Source organism: Salvelinus fontinalis, chromosome 10 (genome assembly GCF_029448725.1).
Source record: "Salvelinus fontinalis isolate EN_2023a chromosome 10, ASM2944872v1, whole genome shotgun sequence".
Lineage (NCBI taxonomy): Eukaryota > Metazoa > Chordata > Actinopteri > Salmoniformes > Salmonidae > Salvelinus > Salvelinus fontinalis.
The window spans coordinates 47,992,702-48,012,118 of NC_074674.1; the positions used below are offsets into that span (position 1 = coordinate 47,992,702).

Consider the following 19,417-nt stretch of genomic DNA (forward strand, 5'->3'; position numbering starts at 1 on the left):
ACGCACGCACGCACGCACACACACACACACACACACACACACACACACACACACACACACACACAGAGAGACACAGACACAGAGACACAGACACACAGACACAGAGACACAGACACAGACACAGAGCTATAAATGACCCTGACAGTGAGGGTCAGCATTGTTGCAGACATACTAAAGGTTCATTCCAACATGGTTCATGTTATTGAAGTTAGGGACAACTGAAAGTTACAGATCACTGAACACAGTCAGGACACAGTCAGTCCCGGCATCATTCAATACCTCTCTAAAAAACGCAATCCTCACATCACAGAAACCACACAGAGAATGGAGTCTCTACTCCATTGCACAAAGGCAAGCACAGTGCCTAACCCTAACCCTAACCCTAACCCTAACCCTACCAGACAGTGCTACAACAAGGGATAACACTGCCCCAAAACAGGAGCCAGCCCATCTTTGGAACCGCGTCCCCTGGTAAGATTGGCCTAACCCTAACCTTCTCCCCTCTGACCCTGGCTCTAACCTTAACCTTAACCCTAACCCTAACCCTAACGGTCATCGGTCTGTAACATTCAGTCTGTAACGTTTATCAGTCTGTAACGTTTATCAGTCTGTAATGTTTATCAGTATGTAATGTTCCTCAGTCTGTAACGTTTATCAGTATGTAATGTTCCTCAGTCTGTAACGTTCATCAGTCTGTAATGTTCCTCAGTCTGTAACGTTAATCAGTCTGTAATGTTCCTCAGTCTGTAACGTTTATCAGTCTGTAATGTTCATCAGTCTGTAATGTTCCTCAGTCTGTAACGTTTATCAGTCTGTAATGTTCCTCAGTCTGTAACGTTAATCAGTCTGTAATGTTCATCAGTCTGTAATGTTCCTCAGTCTGTAACGTTAATCAGTCTGTAATGTTCCTCAGTCTGTAACGTTAATCAGTCTGTAATGTTCATCAGTATGTAATGTTCCTCAGTCTGTAACGTTTATCAGTCTGTAATGTTCCTCAGTCTGTAATGTTCATCAGTCTGTAATGTTCCTCAGTATGTAATGTTCCTCAGTCTGTAATGTTCCTCAGTCTGTAATGTTCCTCAGTCTGTAATGTTCCTCAGTATGTAATGTTCCTCAGTCTGTAATGTTCCTCAGTCTGTAATGTTCCTCAGTCTGTAATGTTCCTCAGTCTGTAATGTTCCTCAGTCTGTAATGTTCCTCAGTCTGTAATGTTCCTCAGTCTGTAATGTTCCTCAGTCTGTAATGTTCCTCAGTCTGTAATGTTCCTCAGTCTGTAATGTTCCTCAGTATGTAATGTTCCTCAGTCTGTAATGTTCCTCAGTCTGTAATGTTCCTCAGTCTGTAATGTTCCTCAGTCTGTAATGTTCCTCAGTCTGTAATGTTCGTCAGTCTGTAATGTTCATCAGTCTGTAATGTTCCTCAGTCTGTAACGTTCAGCAGTATGTAATGATCCTCAGTCTGTAACATTCATCAGTATTTAATGTTCATCAGTATGTAATGTTCCTCAGTCTGTAACGTTAGTCAGTCTGTAACGTTCATCAGTCTGTAACGTTCATCAGTCTGGACAGTTTATCAGTCTGTAACGTTCAGCGGTCTGTAACGTTCTTCAGTCTGTAACGTTTATCGGTCTGTGACGTTCATCAGTCTGTAACATTCCTCAAACTGTAAGGTTCATCAGTCTGTAACGTTTACCAGTCTGTAACATGTATCAGTCTGTAACTTTTATCATTCTGTAACGTTCAGCATTCTGTAACGTTCCTCAGTCTGTAACATTCAGTCTGTAATGCTCATCAGTCTCTAATGTTCATCAGTCTGTAAGGTCTTTAGTCTGTAACATTTAACAATCTGTAACTGTTTTTCAGTCTGTAAAGTTCAGTCTGTAATGTTCATCAGTCTGAAACGTTCCAGCCCCCCGCAACGCAATACCCAGGCATCTGGCCAGGTTAGGTTTGGTATGAGGAATCCACATTGTTGATCAGATGCCTTCAAGCTAATGCAGAGACTGGGGGTTAGGGCATTTCGTATGCCGAGCAGGAGCTCAGAGGGAACCGGGCACAACCAGCCCAGGGAAGGAAAGTAACAGAAATCGTTTTTGGCCTTCGCTCTTCACCATTATTTCTTACCTCCCTTTTCTCTTATAGTGTGCTGAAATACAATGTGTTCCACGTAAGTATTTGTAAAATTATTTGACTACTCTCTACAGTAAACATGGCTTACCCTCTCCCACCAAGCACTCCCAGGCACTCCCAAATTTCAAAGTTTATTTGTCACGTGTGCTGAATACAAAAGGTGTAGACCTTACAGTGAAATGCTTACTTACAGGCTCTAACCAATAGTGCAAAAAAAGGTGTTAGGTGAATGATAGGTAGGTAAAGAAATAAAACAACAGTAAAAAGACAGGCTATATACAGTATTGAGACTATAAAATGTGCGGGAGCACATTGGCATGCCTAGTCGGCCCAATTGAAGTAGTATGTACATGAATGTAAAGTTAAAGTGACTATGCATTTATGATAAACAGAGAGTAGCAGCAGCGTAAAAAGAGGGGTTGGGGGGGCACACAATGCAAATAATCCGGGTAGCCATTTGACTACCTGTTCAGGAGTCTTACGGCTTGGGGGTAAAAACTGTTGAAAAGCCTTTTTGTCCTAGACTTGGCACTCCGGTACCGCTTGCCGTGCAGTAGTAGAGAGAACAGTCCATGACTGGGGTGGCTGGGGTCTTTGACAATTTTTAGGGCCTTCCTCTGACACCGCCTGGTGTAGAGGTCCTGGATGGTAGGCAGCTTAGCCCCAGTGATGTACTGGGCCATACGCAATACCCTCTGTAGTGCCTTGCGGTCAGAGACCGAGCAATTGCAGTACCAGGCAGTGATGCAACTGGTCAGGATGCTCTCGATGTTACAGCTGTAGAACCTTTTGAGGATCTCAGGACCCATGCCAAATCTTTTTAGTTTCCTGAGAGGGAATAGGCTTTGTCGTGCCCTCTTCACGACTGTCTTGGTGTGTTTGGACCATTCTAGTTTGTTGATGATGTGGACACCAAGGAACTTGAAGCTCTCAACCTGCTCCACTACAGCCCCGTCGATGAGAATGGGGGCGTGCTCGGTCCTCCTTTTCCTGTAGTCCACAATAATCTCCTTAGTCTTGGTTACGTTGAGGAATAGGTTGTTATTCTGGCACCACCCGGCCAGGTCTCTGACTTCCTCCCTATAGGCTGTCTCGCCATTGTCGGTGATCAGGCCTACCACTGTTGTGTCGTCTGCAAACTTAATGATGGTGTTTGAGTCATGCCTGGCCATGCAGTCGTGGGTGAACAGGGAGTACAGGAGGGGACTGAGCACACACCCCGTTGGAGCTCCAGTGTTCAGGATCAGCGTGGCAGATGTGTTGCTACCTACCCTCACCACCTGGGGACGGCCCGTCAGGAAGTCCAGGATCCAGTTGCAGAGGGAGGTGATTGGTCCCAGGATCCTTAGCTTAGTGATAAGCTTTGAGGGTACTATGGTGTTGAACGCTGAGCTGTAGTCAATGAACAGCATTCTCACATAGGTGTTCCTTTTGTCCAGGTGGGAAAGGGCCGTGTGCAGTGCAATAGAGATTGCATCATCTGCGGATCTGTTTAGGCGGTATGCAAATTGGAGTGGGTCTAGGGTTTCTGGGATAATGGTGTTGATGTGAGCCATTACCAAAGCACTAGTGCTACAGGTCTGTAGTCATTTAGGGAGGTTGCCTTTGTGTTCTTGGGCACAGGGACTATGGTGGTCTACTTGAAACATTTTGGTATTACAGACTTAATCAGGGACATGTTGAAAATGTCAGTGTCCTTCGAGGAGGGAGATGAGGACAGCAAGGAGGGAGATGAAGACAGTGAGGAGGGAGATGAGGACAGCAAGGAGGGAGATGAGGACAGTGAGGAGGGAGATGAAGACAGCAAGGAGGGAGATGAGGACAGTGAGGAGGGAGATGAGGACAGCAAGGAGGGAGATGAGGACAGCAAGGAGAAAGATGAGGACAGTGAGGAGGGAGATGAGGACAGCAAGGAGGAAGATGAGGACAGCAAGGAGAAAGATGAGGACAGTGAGGAGGGAGATGAGGACAGCAAGGAGGGAGATGAGGACAGTGAGGAGGGAGATGAGGACAGCAAGGAGGGAGATGAGGACAGTGAGGAGGGAGATGAGGACAGCAAGGAGGGAGATGAGGACAGCAAGGAGAAAGATGAGGACAGTGAGGAGGGAGATGAGGACAGCAAGGAGGAAGATGAGGACAGTGAGGAGAAAGATGAGGACAGTGAGGAGGGAGATGAGGACAGTGAGGAGGGAGATGAAGACAGTGAGGAGGAAGATGAGGACAGTGAGGAGGGAGATGAGGACAGTGAGGAGGGAGATGAAGACAGTGAGGAGGGAGATGAAGACAGCGAGGAGGGAGATGAAGACAGTGAGGAGGGAGATGAAGACAGCGATGAGGGAGATGAGGACAGTGAGGAGGGAGATGAAGACAGTGAGGAGGAAGATGAGGACAGTGAGGAGGGAGATGAAGACAGCGAGGAGGGAGATGAGGACAGCAAGGAGTGAGATGAGGACAGCAAGGAGGGAGATGAGGACAGTTAGGAGGGAGATGAGGACAGCAAGGAGGAAGATGAGGACAGTGAGGAGGGAGATGAGGACAGCAAGGAGGAAGATGAGGACAGCAAGGGGGAAGATGAGGACAGTGAGGAGGGAGATGGAAGAAGAGGACAGGAGTAAAAGAAATCTGTTTTATTCATTTCACCAAACCAATTAAATATCTTGTGTCAGAGAGAGAGAGAGTGTGTGTGTGTGTGTGTGTGTGTGTGTGTGTGTGTGTGTGTGTGTGTGTGTGTGTGTGTGTGTGTGTGTGTGTGTGTGTGTGTGTGTGTGTGTGTGTGTGTGTGTGTGTGTGTGTGTGTGTGTGTGGCATCTTGTGTCAGAGGTTAGAGTTGCAAGACAATACTGTGAATTTCTGTGTACCAACACATCTACTACTCAGTCAGTTTACTACCATTCTGTAATTCAACAAGATACAGAAGAACCATTAAGTGTAACTGAGAAACCAATACATCAAGTCTCTCTCTCTCATACACACGCCAAACCACACACACAAGCAGCGGCATTATTGGACAGCTGGTACACTTTGGACAGTAAAAACAACAACATTGTGGATTGTGAAGAAAAGTGTGGCTGTTTTTCTCCGCATTTCCAGCCCATTCATTATCTCAGCCAATCAAGGCTAGCGGGAAGGTTCCTATATTTTTCTGTGGCTAAACCATCTAGGCTCGTAATTTAACAATTTTATTTTTGTTTATGGATGGAATACAGGTTTGTTATTATTAAGGCACATAAAAGGTCACATGTTCCAGAAATCATTTCTTAGAAAAAAGACAGATTTTTAACTTCTCAAACATAGTCAAATGTAAACTTGAACAGAGCGGTGTTTTCAGGTGGGCGTGACTTGAGCCTTGCTAGTATGTGTGTGTTTGCCTGTGCATCTATCTATGCGTCTATTATACATGAGTGTCATTCTAACCCTGCATCTCTGCTTTACCGCACACACACACACACACACACACACACACACACACACACACACACACACACACACACACACACACACACACACACACACACACACACACACACACACACACACACACACACACAAACACACACACACACACACAAACACACACAAACACAACGTACGTACACAGTGAGCAGGTATGAATCATTTAGTCCAAATCAGTTTAGTGGCTCTGGCCTGCGTTCCTCTCAGTGTTTTCTGCTCTGGATCTTCTGGAATTTGGAGATTTGGATAGTTTTAGGGTCTACCTGGGCTTTAGATGTCAGATATTCATCTGATATTTGAAATACTTTGAGGACATTTGGAGTCCGCAAGCTCCTTCTGATTGGTTGATCTAGTTGACCTGCTATTTGTTGAAGGAGGCTGTTGTGTCCATGAAGGAGTGAGACGGAGGAGCATTATGATACGATGTTGATCAGACTAACTGGGCTGCAATCTATCTCTCTACTGGCCTGGCTGATCACACTAACACACAGTAAGACCCTGTCTGTCTGTCTGTCTAACTGTCTGTCTGTCTGTCTGTCTGTCTGTCTGTCTGTCTAACTGTCTGTTTGTCTGTCTGTCTGTCTGTCTGTCTGTCTGTCTGTCAGTCTGTCTGTCTGTCTAACTGTCTGTCTGTCTAACTGTCTGTCTGTCTGGCTGACTATCTAACTGTCTGTCTGTCTGTCTACCTGTCTGTATGTCTGTCTGTCTGTCTGTCTGTCTGTCTAACTGTCTGTCTAACTGTCTAACTGTCTGTCTGTCTGGCTGACTATCTAACTGTCTGTCTGTCTGTCTGTCTGTCTAACTGTCTGTCTGTCTAACTGTCTGTCTGTCTGGCTGACTATCTAACTGTCTGTCTGTCTGTCTACCTGTCTGTATGTCTGTCTTTCTGACTGTCTGTCTGACTGTCTACCTAACTGTCTGTCTGTCTGTCTACCTGTCTGTATGTCTGTCTTTCTGACTGTCTGTCTGACTGTCTATCTAACTGTCTGTCTGTCTGTCTACCTGTCTGTATGTCTGTCTTTCTGACTGTCTGTCTGTCTGTCTACCTGTCTGTATGTCTGTCTAACTGTCTGTCTGTCTGTCTGTCTGTCTGTCTGTCTGTCTGTCTGTCTGTCTGTCTAACTGTCTGTTTGTCTGTCTGGCTGACAGTATGTATGTCTGTAAGTCTGCCTAGCTGTCTGCCTGGCTGACTGTCTATCTAACTGTCTGTCTGTCTGTCTACCTGTCTGTATGTCTGTCTTTCTGACTGTCTACCTAACTGTCTGTCTGTCTGTCTACCTAACTGTCTGATTGTCTGTCTGTCTGACTGTCTACCTAACTGTCTGTCTGTCTGACTGTCTACCTAACTGACTGTCTGTATTTCTACCTAACTGTCGGTTTGACTGTCACCTAACATTATGTCTGTCTGTCTGTCTGTCTGTCTGTCTGTCTGTCTGTCTACCTAACTGTCTGTCTGTTTTTCTGACTGTCTACCTAACGGCCTGTCTGTCTGTCTGTCTGTCTGTCTGTCTGTCTGTCTAAATGTCTGCCTGACTGTCTGTCTGTCTGTCTGTCTGACTGTCTACCTAACTGACTGTCTGTATTTCTACCTAACTGTCTGTCTGACTGTCACCTAACTTTCTGTCTGTCTGTCTGTCTGTCTGTCTGTCTGTCTGTCTGACTGTCTGACTGTCTGTATTTCTACCTAACTGTCTGTCTGTCTGTCTGTCTGTCTGTCTGTCTGTCTGTCTGCCTACATACCTACCTAACTGTCTGTTTGTCTGTCTGTCTGTCAATACCTAGCTGTGTGTTTGCCTGACTGACTGTCTCTATCTCTCTCTCTATCAATTTCTATCTCTCTATCTCTCTCTCTATCCATTTCTATCTCTCTATCTCTCTCTCTATCCATTTCTATCTCTCTCTCTATCCATTTCTATCTATCTCCCCTATTTGTCTCTTTGATATTACGGTTTGGAGTTAATGCATGTTTGGCAGATAGATCTCCATCACATCTAGAGATTAAAGCTAATTGAAGTGACTAGAGAGAGAGCATTCTGTGGTTATGTTGTCTTTGGGTTATCCATGGTAACAGTTGGATACTATAAAATCCATTCCTTTAGAGTGGAGGCCTACCTAGACTATTCATTTATCTGTGTGTGACCTCCTTTAGACAGTGTTCAGCTGAAACCCATCCTGTAACTCTACCCTGTAACCCTGACAACACAGCTCACACTGCACCGTGTCTAAAATATCCATATCCACGTGTGTGTGTGTGTGTGTGTGCGTGTGTGTGTGTGTGTGTGTGTGTGTGTGTGTGTGTGTGTGTGTGTGTGTGTGTGTGTGTGTGTGTGTGTGTGTGTGTGTGTGTGTGTGTGTGTGTGTGTGTGTGTGTGTGTGCGTGCGTGCGTGCGCGCGCGTGCGTGCGTGCGTGCGTGCGTGCAGGTGTGGAGATCATAGATCCAGGCCAGGTGGTATATGTGGACTCAGGTCTGGATGGAGTGGTGGGTAAAGCCGTGATCCTGGAGTGTGGATCAACCAGACCTGATGTTTACATCTGGGGGTTCACACAACCTGGAACCGACGCCATCAAAGCTGTGGTCTACGACTTTGGAAAAGGTCCCACTCTGATTAATCTCTTTATTTATATTATTTATCTTATTCATCTCTTTATATATTTATCATTTATTTTTCTACTTATATTATTAATACTATTCATCTCTTTATTTATTTATCATTTATCTCTTTATTTATATTATTTATCTTATTCATCTCTTTATTTATTTATAATTTATCTCTTTATTTATATTATTCATCTCTTAATTTATTTATCATTTGTCTCTTTATTTTATTATTTATCTTATTCATCTATGTATTTATATTATTTATACTATTAATCTCTTTATTTATCTTATTCATCTCTTTATGTTAATTTTTTATTTCACCTTTATTTAACCAGGTAGGCTAGTTGAGAACAAGTTCTCATTTACAACTGCGACCTGGCCAAGATAAAGCAAAGCAGTGCGACACAAACAACAACACAGAGTTACTTATGTAATAAACAAGCGTACAGCCAATAACACAATAGAAAAAAAGAAAGTCTATATACAGTGTGTGCAAATAGCGTGAGGAGGTAGGCAATAAATAGGCCATTGTAGAAAAGTAATTACAATTTAGCAGATTAACACTGGAGTCTTATATTATTTATCATATTCACCTACTTATTTATATTATTTATCTCTTTATTTATATTATATATCTTATTTATCTCTTCATTTATATTATTTATCTTATTCACCTCCTAATTTATATTATTAATCTCTTTATTTATATTATTAATCTCTTTATTTATATTATTTATCTCTTTATTTATATTTTCTATCTCTTCATTCATAATATTTATCTTAATAAGCTCTTTATTTATATCATTTTTCTTATTCATCTCTTTATTTATCTGATATTGAATCCGCTTAACACAACTTCATAGTTCAGTTCTGATATTAAATTCTCAAAGCCGCAGGGCCAGACAGTTTACCAGGATGTGTACTCATAACATGGACAGACCAACTGGCAAGTGTCTTCCCTGACATTTTCAACCTCTCCCTGACCAAGTCTGTAATACCTACATATTTCAAACAGAACACCAAAGTCCCTGTGCGCAAGAAAGTGAAGGTAACCTGCCAAAATGATTACCGCACCGTAGCACTCACGTCAGTAGACATGAAGTGCTTTGAAAGGCTGATCAAGGCTCACATCAACACCATCATGCCGGAAAACCTAGACCCACTTCAATTCGTATGTTCTCCCAACAGATCAACAGATGAAGCAATCTCAAGCGCACTCCACACTGCCCTTTCCCACCTGGACAAAAGGATCACCTATAAAAGGATCACCTCAGCGTTCAACACCATAGTGTCCACAAAGCTCATCACTAAGCTAAGGACTGTGGGACTAAACACCTCCCTCTGCAACTGGATCCTGGACCTCCTGACGGGCCGTCCCCAGGTGGTAAGGGTAGGCAACAACACATCTGCCACGCTGATCCTCAACACTGGGGCCCCTCAGGGGTGTGTACTTAGTCCCCTCTTGTACTCCCTGTTCACCCACAACTGCGTAGCCAGGCACGACTCCAACACCATCATTAAGTTTGCTGACGACACAACAGTGGTAGGCCTGATCCCTGACAACGATGAGACAGCATATAGGGAGGTCAGAGACCTGGCAGTGTGGTTCCAGGACAAACAACATCTCCCTCAATGTGAGCAAGACTAAGTAGCTGATCGTGGACTAAAGGAACAGGAGGGCCGAACAGGCCCCCATTAACATCAACGGGGCTGAAGTGGAGCCGGTCGAGAGTTTCAAGTTCCTTGATGTCCACATCACAAACAAACTAGAATGGTCCAATCCCACCAAGACATTTGTGAAGAGGGCACGACAACACCTTTTCCCCTTCAGGAGACTGAAAAGAATTGGCATGGCTCCCCAGATCCGCAAAAAGTTGCAAAAAGCAGTGGCCTGCTGGAGGTCATTTTGCAGGGCTCTGCTAGTACTCCTCCTTGCACAAAGGCGGAGGTAGCGGTCCTGCTGCTGGGTTGTTGCCCTCCTACGGCCTCCTCCACGTCTCCTGATGTACTGGCCTGTCTCCTGGTAGCGCCTCCATGCTCTGGACACTACGCTGACAGACACAGCAAACCTTCTTGCCACAGCTCGCATTGATGTGCCATCCTGGATGAGCTGCACTACCTGAGCCACTTGTGTGGGTTGTAGACTCTGTCTCATGCTACCACTAGAGTGAGAGCACTGCCAGTATTCAAAAGTGACCAAAACATCAGCCAGGAAGCATAGGAACTGAGAAGTGGTCTGTGGTCACAACCTGCAGAACCACTCCTTTATTGGGGGTGTCTTGCTAATTGCCTATAATTTCCACCTTTTGTCTATTCCATTTGCACAACCGCATGTGAAATGTATTGTCAATCAGTGTTGCTTCCTAAGTGGACAGTTTGATTTCACAGAAGTGTGATTGACTTGGAGTTACATTGTGTTGTTCCCTTTATTTTTTTGAGCAGTATATATTTTGATCCTACTAAAGTAGGCTCTGTTTAACGTTAACTTCTTACTTCATCCTTCTAGCTGGTTAAATAATACGGCCTTCAATGTTACTGCAATAGAAGTCTCTGCCGGCAGCTAGCCACATGACTGACTGACATATGTATGAGAGACAATGTTAATATTTTTTTTTAATTAATCAGTTGTGCACTCATTCTTACAGAATAATTTTTTGTTTGTTTCGAGGATGTCTGTAGACGTGGAAGGAGTCACAAGACGGTTTTAAATTTGCCTGTTGAGGTAGTTTGTTTCACGTCTCAGGCCCTCGGTGGAGTTAGCCGTTTGAGAGAGTGGTGAATATGCTGCGGTGAATAATCCGGGAGGCAAATCCAGGGGATGCAGGCGAACATAATGAACAAACCACTGTTCATGATTCCACTCGTTCGTAAAGAAGCCATTAGAAATCAGGAATATAAGCGTTCTGAGCTTTGATCAACGCTGGGAGCAATAATTAGATGTTGACATGTAATTGATTTTCTTTATTGTGTACAAAATATAATTTTGTATTGTTATATATATTTTTCAAATTATAATTACAGAGGTCCGGACCTCGGTGTCTTCATAGTTATTGCAATTGACATGAGTTTTCTGATTTGGAAATGTGCACATTTTTATTCACAGGTGTTGGCTTGATTGTAGGACATTATAGTGGTATTTATTATAATCCTCAATGTCTCATCTTTCAAAATACACGGAACAAAAAAGTGTTGGTCCCATGTGTTATGAGCTGAAATAAAAGATCTCAGAAATGTTCCGCAGAAAGCTTCTCTCAAACGTTGTGCACAAATTTTTTACATCCTTATTAGTGAGCATTTTTCATTTCCTAAAATAATCCATCCACCTGACAGGTGTGACATATCAAAAAGCTGATTAACTTCTCTGCGCTACGGATACCGAATACGGGTTCACTTTCCTAAACAACCGCTGAATTGCAGGGCGCCAAATTCAAAAATATTACTAAAAATATTTATAAAGATGCAATCACAAGTGAAACACAGAAGTAAAAAGCCATTTGGGTTGAGCGTTATGAAAACTATAGCCTCGTTCCGGTCCTGAAAGGAAGATGAACATTTCCAAACGTATCAGATTTAAAAAATATTACTCAAAATATTTATAATCATGCAATCACAAGTGAAATGTACCAAAACACAGCTTAGCTTGTTGTTAATCCACCTATCGTGTCAGATTTAGAAAATATATTTTACAGCGAAAGAAATCCAAGCTTTTGTGAGTGTAGCTTTCAATGCTACATCAGCTAGCCCCAAATTAGCATGGTCACGAAAGTCAGAAAAGCAATCAAATTAATCGCTTACCTTAGATAATCTTCGGACGTTTCCACTTACGAGACTCCCAGTTACACAACAAATCTTCTTTTTGTTCGATAAATATTACTTTTATCACAAAAAAACGCCATTTGGGTTGCGCATTATTTTGAGAAAACAAAAGCCGAGTTCCGTTCGACAAATCCTAAAAAGTATCCGAAATGGTCGTAGAAACATTTCAAATGTATTTTATAACCAATCCTCAGGTTGTCTTTAACTTCTTCTGGCTGCTAAGTCGGGATCAATATGACAACAGCCACTTCAAGTGCGGGGCACAAAATTCAAAATATATTTTTTGAAATATTTAACTTTCACACATTAACAAGTCCAATACGGCAAATGAAAGGTACACATCTTGTGAATCCAGCCAACATGTCCGATTTTTTAAATGTTTTACAGCGAAAACAGCACGTATATTTATGTTAGCTCACCACCAAATACAAAAAAGCACTAACATTTTTCACAGCACAGGTAGCATGCACAAAGCCAACCTAACTAACCAAGAACCAACCAAACTAACCAACAAACAACTTCATCAGATGACAGTCTTATAACATGTTATTCAATAAATCTATGTTTTGTTCAAAAAATGTGCATATTTCAGGTATAAATCATAGTTTACATTGATTCACAAGATGTGTACCTTTCATTTGCTGTATTGGACTTGTTAATGTGTGAAAGTTAAATATTTCCAAAAAATATATTTTGAATTTCGCGCTCTGTCTTTTCAGTGGAATGTGGGAGGAGTTCCGCTGGCGGAACGTCAGAGCAGTACAGGTTAACAAACATAATCGATAAAATTTCAACCGGAGCATAACCTATTCATTAAGAGACAAAAGGAAAATGGTGAACTCCTCCCGTGCGTGCAGGAAATATTCAGAGGACATCTGACCTCTTTTGAAACATCTCGCTCATTTTTCAAAATAAAAGCCTGAAACTATGTCTAAAGCCTGGTCACAGCCTGAGGAAGCCATTGGAAAAGGAATCCGGTTGATACCCCTTTAAATGGAGGTTAGACGGGCCAGGAAACACAGATTTAAAAAAAAGAATATCACTTCCGGGTTTCTTTTTCTCAGGTTTTTGCAGAATAAGTATTATTTTTCTCACAGACAATATTTTGTCAGTTTTGGAAACTTTGGAGTGTTTTCTATCCTAATCTGTAAATTATATGCATATTCTATGATCTGGGTCAGAGAAAATGTCAGTTTACGTTGGGCACGTTGTTTAAAAAATATAAAAAAATTCATCAATGCCCGCTACAATAGGGGCTGTTACTGCATCAATGCCCACTACAATAGGGCTGTTACTGCATCAATGCCCACTACAATAGGGGCTGTTACTGCATCAATGCCCACTACAATAGGGCTGTTACTGCATCAATGCCCACTACAATAGGGGCTGTTACTGCATCAATGCCCACTACAATAGGACTGTTACTGCATCAATGCCCACTACAATAGGGGCTGTTACTGCATCAATGCCCTCTACAATAGGGGCTGTTACTGCATCAATGCCCACTACAATAGGGGCTGTTACTGCATCAATGCCCACTACAATAGGGCTGTTACTGCATCAATGCCCACTACAATAGGGGCTGTTACTGCATCAATGCCCACTACAATAGGACTGTTACTGCATCAATGCCCTCTACAATAGGGCTGTTACTGCATCAATGTCCACTACAATAGGGGCTGTTACTGCATCAATGCCCACTACAATAGGGGCTGTTACTGCATCAATGCCCACTACAATAGGGCTGTTACTGCATCAATGCCCACTACAATAGGGGCTGTTACTGCATCAATGCCCACTACAATAGGACTGTTACTGCATTAATGCCCTCTACAATAGGGCTGTTACTGCATCAATGTCCACTACAATAGGGGCTGTTACTGCATCAATGCCCACTACAATAGGGGCTGTTACTGCATCAATGCCCACTACAATAGGGGCCGTTACTGCATCAATGCCCACTACAATAGGGGCTGTTACTGCATCAATGCCCACTACAATAGGGTCTGTTACTGCATCAATGCCCACTACAATAGGGGCTGTTACTGCATCAATGTCCACTACAATAGGGCTGTTACTGCATCAATGCCCACTACAATAGGACTGTTACTGCATCAATGTCCACTACAATAGGGGCTGTTACTACATCAATGCCCGCTACATTAGGGGCTGTTACTGCATCAATGTCCACTACAATAGGACTGTTACTGCATCAATGTCCACTACAATAGGGGCTGTTACTACATCAATGCCGCTACATTAGGGGCTGTTACTGCATCAATGTCCACTACAATAGGGGCTGTTACTGCATCAATGCCCACTACAATAGGGCTGTTACTGCATCAATGCCCACTACAATAGGGGCTGTTACTGCATCAATGCCCACTACAATAGGGCTGTTACTGCATCAATGCCCACTACAATAGGGGCTGTTACTGCATCAATGTCCACTACAATAGGGATGTTACTGCATCAATGCCCACTACAATTGGGCGCCCTGGAGGTTTTGTAACATTCTTGTGTAATTTTGCAAAGTATAGAAAGTGGCAATTTTAGGGTGTTGAATAGCCAAAAAGTCATGTTCGTTTTTGGTTAACTGACCAGAACTTAAATACCCATCTAGGACAGTAAAGATAATATTCTGAAATTGGGAAGTGGGGTCACTTCTGAGTTTCTTGTAAAAGGTGTTGTCAAGCAGTTGTCTATGACACTCATTTACATCAACTGTCCTATCCATTACCCTTATCAGCAGGGCGGGTAAGGACTGACGTATAGGATTGTAAATCAAGCAAACTTGTTCTTCATCCTTAGGTAAATTCTGTAAATACTTGTACTCCTGTTTGTTCTTAAGGTGATGAACAACATATCTTTTCAACAAGTCTGCAACATGTCTCAATAGAGTGATTGCGATTGGCTGGAGGTACAAAATAACTCTTGCTTCTAAAAGGAGTCTGGAGTACGTGCAGGTGAGCAACCTACTTGTTCAGTAGAAATATCAGGATTAGGGGAGGAGCTAAAGTTTTCCCTTGAATGAATGTTTCTAAAAAACTTAAACATGTCTACCTTCACATCAAAATCATTGTACTGAGTTGTAGGCACAAAATATAACCCTTTATTAAGCAAGGAGACATGGGCAGGGCTCAATATCTTCTTTGATAAATTATAGACACTCAGTCCCGTGGGTTCTGGAACCGTGTGAACGGTCCCCTCTGCCTGTGGTAGTAATATCTTCTTACCACGTCGGGTGCAGCATCTCGTCAGTGCGCGTGCCTGCAGCCACCTCCGCTCTTCCGCCCAGTCTCTCGTTGGATAAAAAACTGGCACTGGAAGCAGATGAGGCGCTGGTTTCAATATGGACATCTCCACAGGACCTATCGTCCCTCTAGGCCGACAATAAAATACAACCACTGTATGTTTCAGTATGAACATCTCCACAGGACCTATCGTCCCTCTAGGCCGACAATAAAATACAACCACTGTATGTTTCAGTATGAACATCTCCACATGATCTATTTTCCATAAAATCCAACATTAAAATACAACCACTGTATGTTTCAATATAAACATCTCCACAGGACCTATCTTCCCTACAGTCCTACATTAAAATACAACCACTCTATGTTTCAATATGAACATCTCCACAGGACCTATCTTCCCTACAGTCCTACATTAAAATACAACCACTGTATGTTTCAATATGAACATCTCCACAGGACCTATCTTCCCTACAGTCCTACATTAAAATACAACCACTGTATGTTTCAATATGAACATCTCCACAGGCCCTATCCTCCCTACAGTCCTACATTAAAATACAACCACTCTATGTTTCAATATGAACATCTCCACAGGACCTATCTTCCCTACAGTCCTACATTAAAATACAATCACTGTATGTTTCAATATGAACATCTCCACAGGACCTATCTTCCCTATAGTCCTACATTAAAATACAATCAAAATGCAAACAATACAGTTCTAAAAATGTGCTTGGTTTTCATTTGGTCGATGAGGCTACGTGTCAGTGAGAATCATTTATCATATTTCCCTCCATTACAGCTGTATAGCTGATAGTCATTGTGTTTGTAGATGGACTGAGGTGAAGGAACGGAGGTGATAATGGCTGGGCTCATTTTTGATTATTTTTGTTGTTCTCCAAATAGCCTTTTAAAGTTTTTTAATTGTACAGAATTGAAGTAAATGAGCTTCAACTTCCGTATTTTATATATTAGCTGGTCATGTTGGTAATAGAACAAGCTTTAAAATCAAACAACAACAGTAATTGTGTGATGGCGGGGATTCAAGGTTGTGTTCCAAACTAAACAACTGTAAGTGTGCTTGCTTTGGTTTCTCATTGACACAGCTAGGAGAGCTCAAAAAAGTATCTTATAGTTGAAGACTTCTTTGTTCTAAAAGTGCATTGAAATTGCTTAGGAACTGTGCACACTTTGGAGATGTGTGGAGGCACTTGAAAACACCAGTTAGTCCTCTCACTCAAACCCTTTTTTGTCTTATGTTGCACCCCAAATTTTCCAGGAATAGTCTTATCATGTTACTGAATGTATTCAGAGTATTTTAAGACTTCGTTATCAACAAATGTGGCGAAAAGTACAGAAAATGTACTTTAAAATGTACTTTACTTCAATTCTGTACAATTAAAAAACTGTAAAAGGCTATTTGGAGAACAACAAAAATAATCAAAAATGAGGCGGTCGCCCGTTCCTGTAGGTTCATGCTCTACAACATCCGCAGAGTACGACCCTGCCTCACACAGGAAGCGGCGCAGGTCCTAATCCAGGCACTTGTCATCTCCCGTCTGGATTACTGCAACTCGCTGTTGGCTGGGCTCCCTGCCTGTGCCATCAAACCCCTACAACTCATCCAGAACGCCGCAGCCCGTCTGGTGTTCAACCTTCCCAAGTTCTCTCACGTCACCCCGCTCCTCCGCTCTCTCCACTGGCTTCCAGTTGAAGCTCGCATCCGCTACAAGACCATGGTGCTTGCCTACGGAGCTGTGAGGGGAACGGCACCTCAGTACCTTCAGGCTCTGATCAGGCCCTACACCCAAACAAGGGCACTGCGTACATCCACCTCTGTCCTGCTCGCCTCCCTACCACTGAGGAAGTACAGTTCCCGCTCAGCCCAGTCAAAACTGTTCGCTGCTCTGGCACCCCAATGGTGGAACAAACTCCCTCACGACGCCAGGACAGCGGAGTCAATCATCACCTTCCGGAGACACCTGAAACCCCACCTCTTCAAGGAATACCTAGGATAGGATAAAGCAATCCTTCTGCCCCCCCCCCCCCCCCCTTAAAAGATTTAGATGCACTATTGTAAAGTGGCTGTTCCACTGGATGTCATTAGGTGAATGCACCAATTTGTAAGTCGCTCTGGATAAGAGCGTCTGCTAAATGACTTAAATGTAAATGTAAAATGTAAAAAATGTAAAATGCACATTCAATCAACAGTGTTAAGACTTGTGTCAGGTGAACAGTTGTGTACTCACCTTTGGGCTAATAATTCCTCATGAACTCCAAACTGTTCCCTTTCGTATGGTTTCATATTTCTTCTGTAAGAAACATTTCAATTTAGAACTACCCATTTAGGCCAATTCCCACCAGTGTTAAGGGTTAAGTGTTTGTGTTTTAACAGTGCACTATACCGTATATATATTGATCATAAGTATTGTGCGAATTGTTATTATCGGTATTATAATTGAAAACAATATTAAATGTATTATTATTATTATATTTTTTGAAGGACTCGAGCTGCAAAATCATTATTATTAGTAGTAGAAGTAGAACTAAAATGGCAGTAGTAGTAGTAGTAGTAGTAGTAGTAGTAGTAGTGGAAGTAGTAGGAGCAGTAGTAGTAGCAGTAGTAGTAGTATTAGTAGTAGCAGTAATAGTAGTAGTGGTAGTAGTGGTAGCGGCAGCAGTAGCAGTAGTAGTGGTAGTAGTAGTAGTAGTAATGGTAGTAGTAGTAGCAGTAGTAGTAGCAGTAGTAGTAGTATTAGTAGTAGCAGTAATAGTAGTAGTGGTAGTAGTGGTAGCGGCAGCAGTAGCAGTAGTAGTGGTAGTAGTAGTAGTAGTAATGGTAGTAGTAGTAGCAGTAGTAGTAGTATTAGTAGTAGCAGTAATAGTAGTAGTGGTAGTAGTGGTAGCGGCAGCAGTAGCAGTAGTAGTGGTAGTAGTAGTAGTAGTAGTAATGGTAGTAGTAGTAGCAGTAGTAGTAGCAGTAGTAGTAGTATTAGTAGTAGCAGTAATAGTAGTAGTGGTAGTAGTGGTAGCGGGAGCAGTAGCAGTAGTAGTGGTAGTAGCAGTAGCAGTAGCAGTAGCAGTAGTAGTGGTAGTAGTGGTAGTAGTAGTAGCAGTAGTAGTAGTGGTAGTAATAGTAGTAATGGTTGTAGTAAAAGTAGTAGTAGCAGTAGTAGTGGTAGTAGTAGTAGTAGTGGTAGAAGTAAAAGTAGTAGTAGCAGTAGTAGTAGTAGTAGTAGTAGTAGTAGTAGTAGTAGTGGTAGTAGTATTAGCAGTAGTAATGGTGGTAGTAGTATTAATAGTAGCAGTAATAGTAGTAGTAGTAGTAGTAGTAGTAGTAGTAGTAGTAGTAATATCAGTTGTGGTGGTGGTAGTAGTAGTAATGGTAGTAGTAGTAGTAGCAGTTGTGGTGGTGGTAGTAGTAGTAATGGTAGTAGTAGCATCCGTAGCAGTAGCAGCAGTAGCAATAGCAGCAGTTGCAGTAGCAGCAGCAGTAGTAGTAGTAGTAGTAGTAGTAGTAGTAGCACTAGTAGCAGTGGCAGCAATTGCAGTAGTAGTAGTAGTAGTAGTAGTAGTAGTAGTAGTAGTAGTAGTAGCACTAGTAGCAGTAGTAGTAGCAACAGTAGCAGTAGCAGTAGCAGTAGCAGCAGTAGCAGTAGCAGTAGCAGCAGCAATATTAGTAGTAATAGTAGTAGTAGTAGTAGTAGTAGTAGAAGTAGTAGTAGTGGATGTAGTAGTACCAGTAGTAGCAGTAGCATTACAAGCAGTAGTAGTATTATAAGTAATAGTAGTAGTAGTAGTAGTAGTAGTAGTAGTAGTAGTAGTAGTAGTAGTAGTAGTGGCTGTAGTAGTACCATTAGTAGCAGTAGCATTACTAGCAGTAGTAGTATTAGTAGTAATAGTAGTAGTAGTAGTAGTAGTAGTAGTAGTAGTAGTGGCTGTAGTAGTACCAGTAGTAGCAGTAGCATTACTAGCAGTAGTAGTATTAGTAGTAATAGTAGTAGTAGTAGTAGTAGTAGTAGTAGTAGTAGTAGTAGTAGTAATAGTAGTAATATCAGTTGTGGTGGTGGTAGTAGTAGTAATGGTAGTAGTAGTAGTAGCAGTTGTGGTAGTAGTAGTAGTAATGGTAGTAGTAGCATCCGTAGCAGTAGCAGCAGTAGCA

General features: G+C 42.4%; 2 protein-coding genes across 2 annotated transcripts in view; one reads left to right on the plus strand and one right to left on the minus strand.

Annotated features, from left to right (window-relative positions):
* Positions 1 to 1,705, minus strand: part of LOC129863319 (V-set and immunoglobulin domain-containing protein 10-like 2) — a 142,136-nt gene extending 140,431 nt beyond the window's left edge. Inside the window, exon 1 of the mRNA XM_055935209.1 lies at positions 1,693 to 1,705. Coding sequence (XP_055791184.1) covers positions 1,693 to 1,705 — 13 coding nt within the window. The remainder of the gene's footprint in view (positions 1 to 1,692) is intronic.
* A 2,974-nt stretch (positions 1,706 to 4,679) lies between these two features.
* Positions 4,680 to 19,417, plus strand: part of LOC129863320 (V-set and immunoglobulin domain-containing protein 10-like 2) — a 143,720-nt gene continuing 128,982 nt past the window's right edge. Inside the window, exons 1-2 of the mRNA XM_055935210.1 lie at positions 4,680 to 4,740; positions 8,004 to 8,177. Coding sequence (XP_055791185.1) covers positions 4,680 to 4,740; positions 8,004 to 8,177 — 235 coding nt within the window. The remainder of the gene's footprint in view (positions 4,741 to 8,003; positions 8,178 to 19,417) is intronic.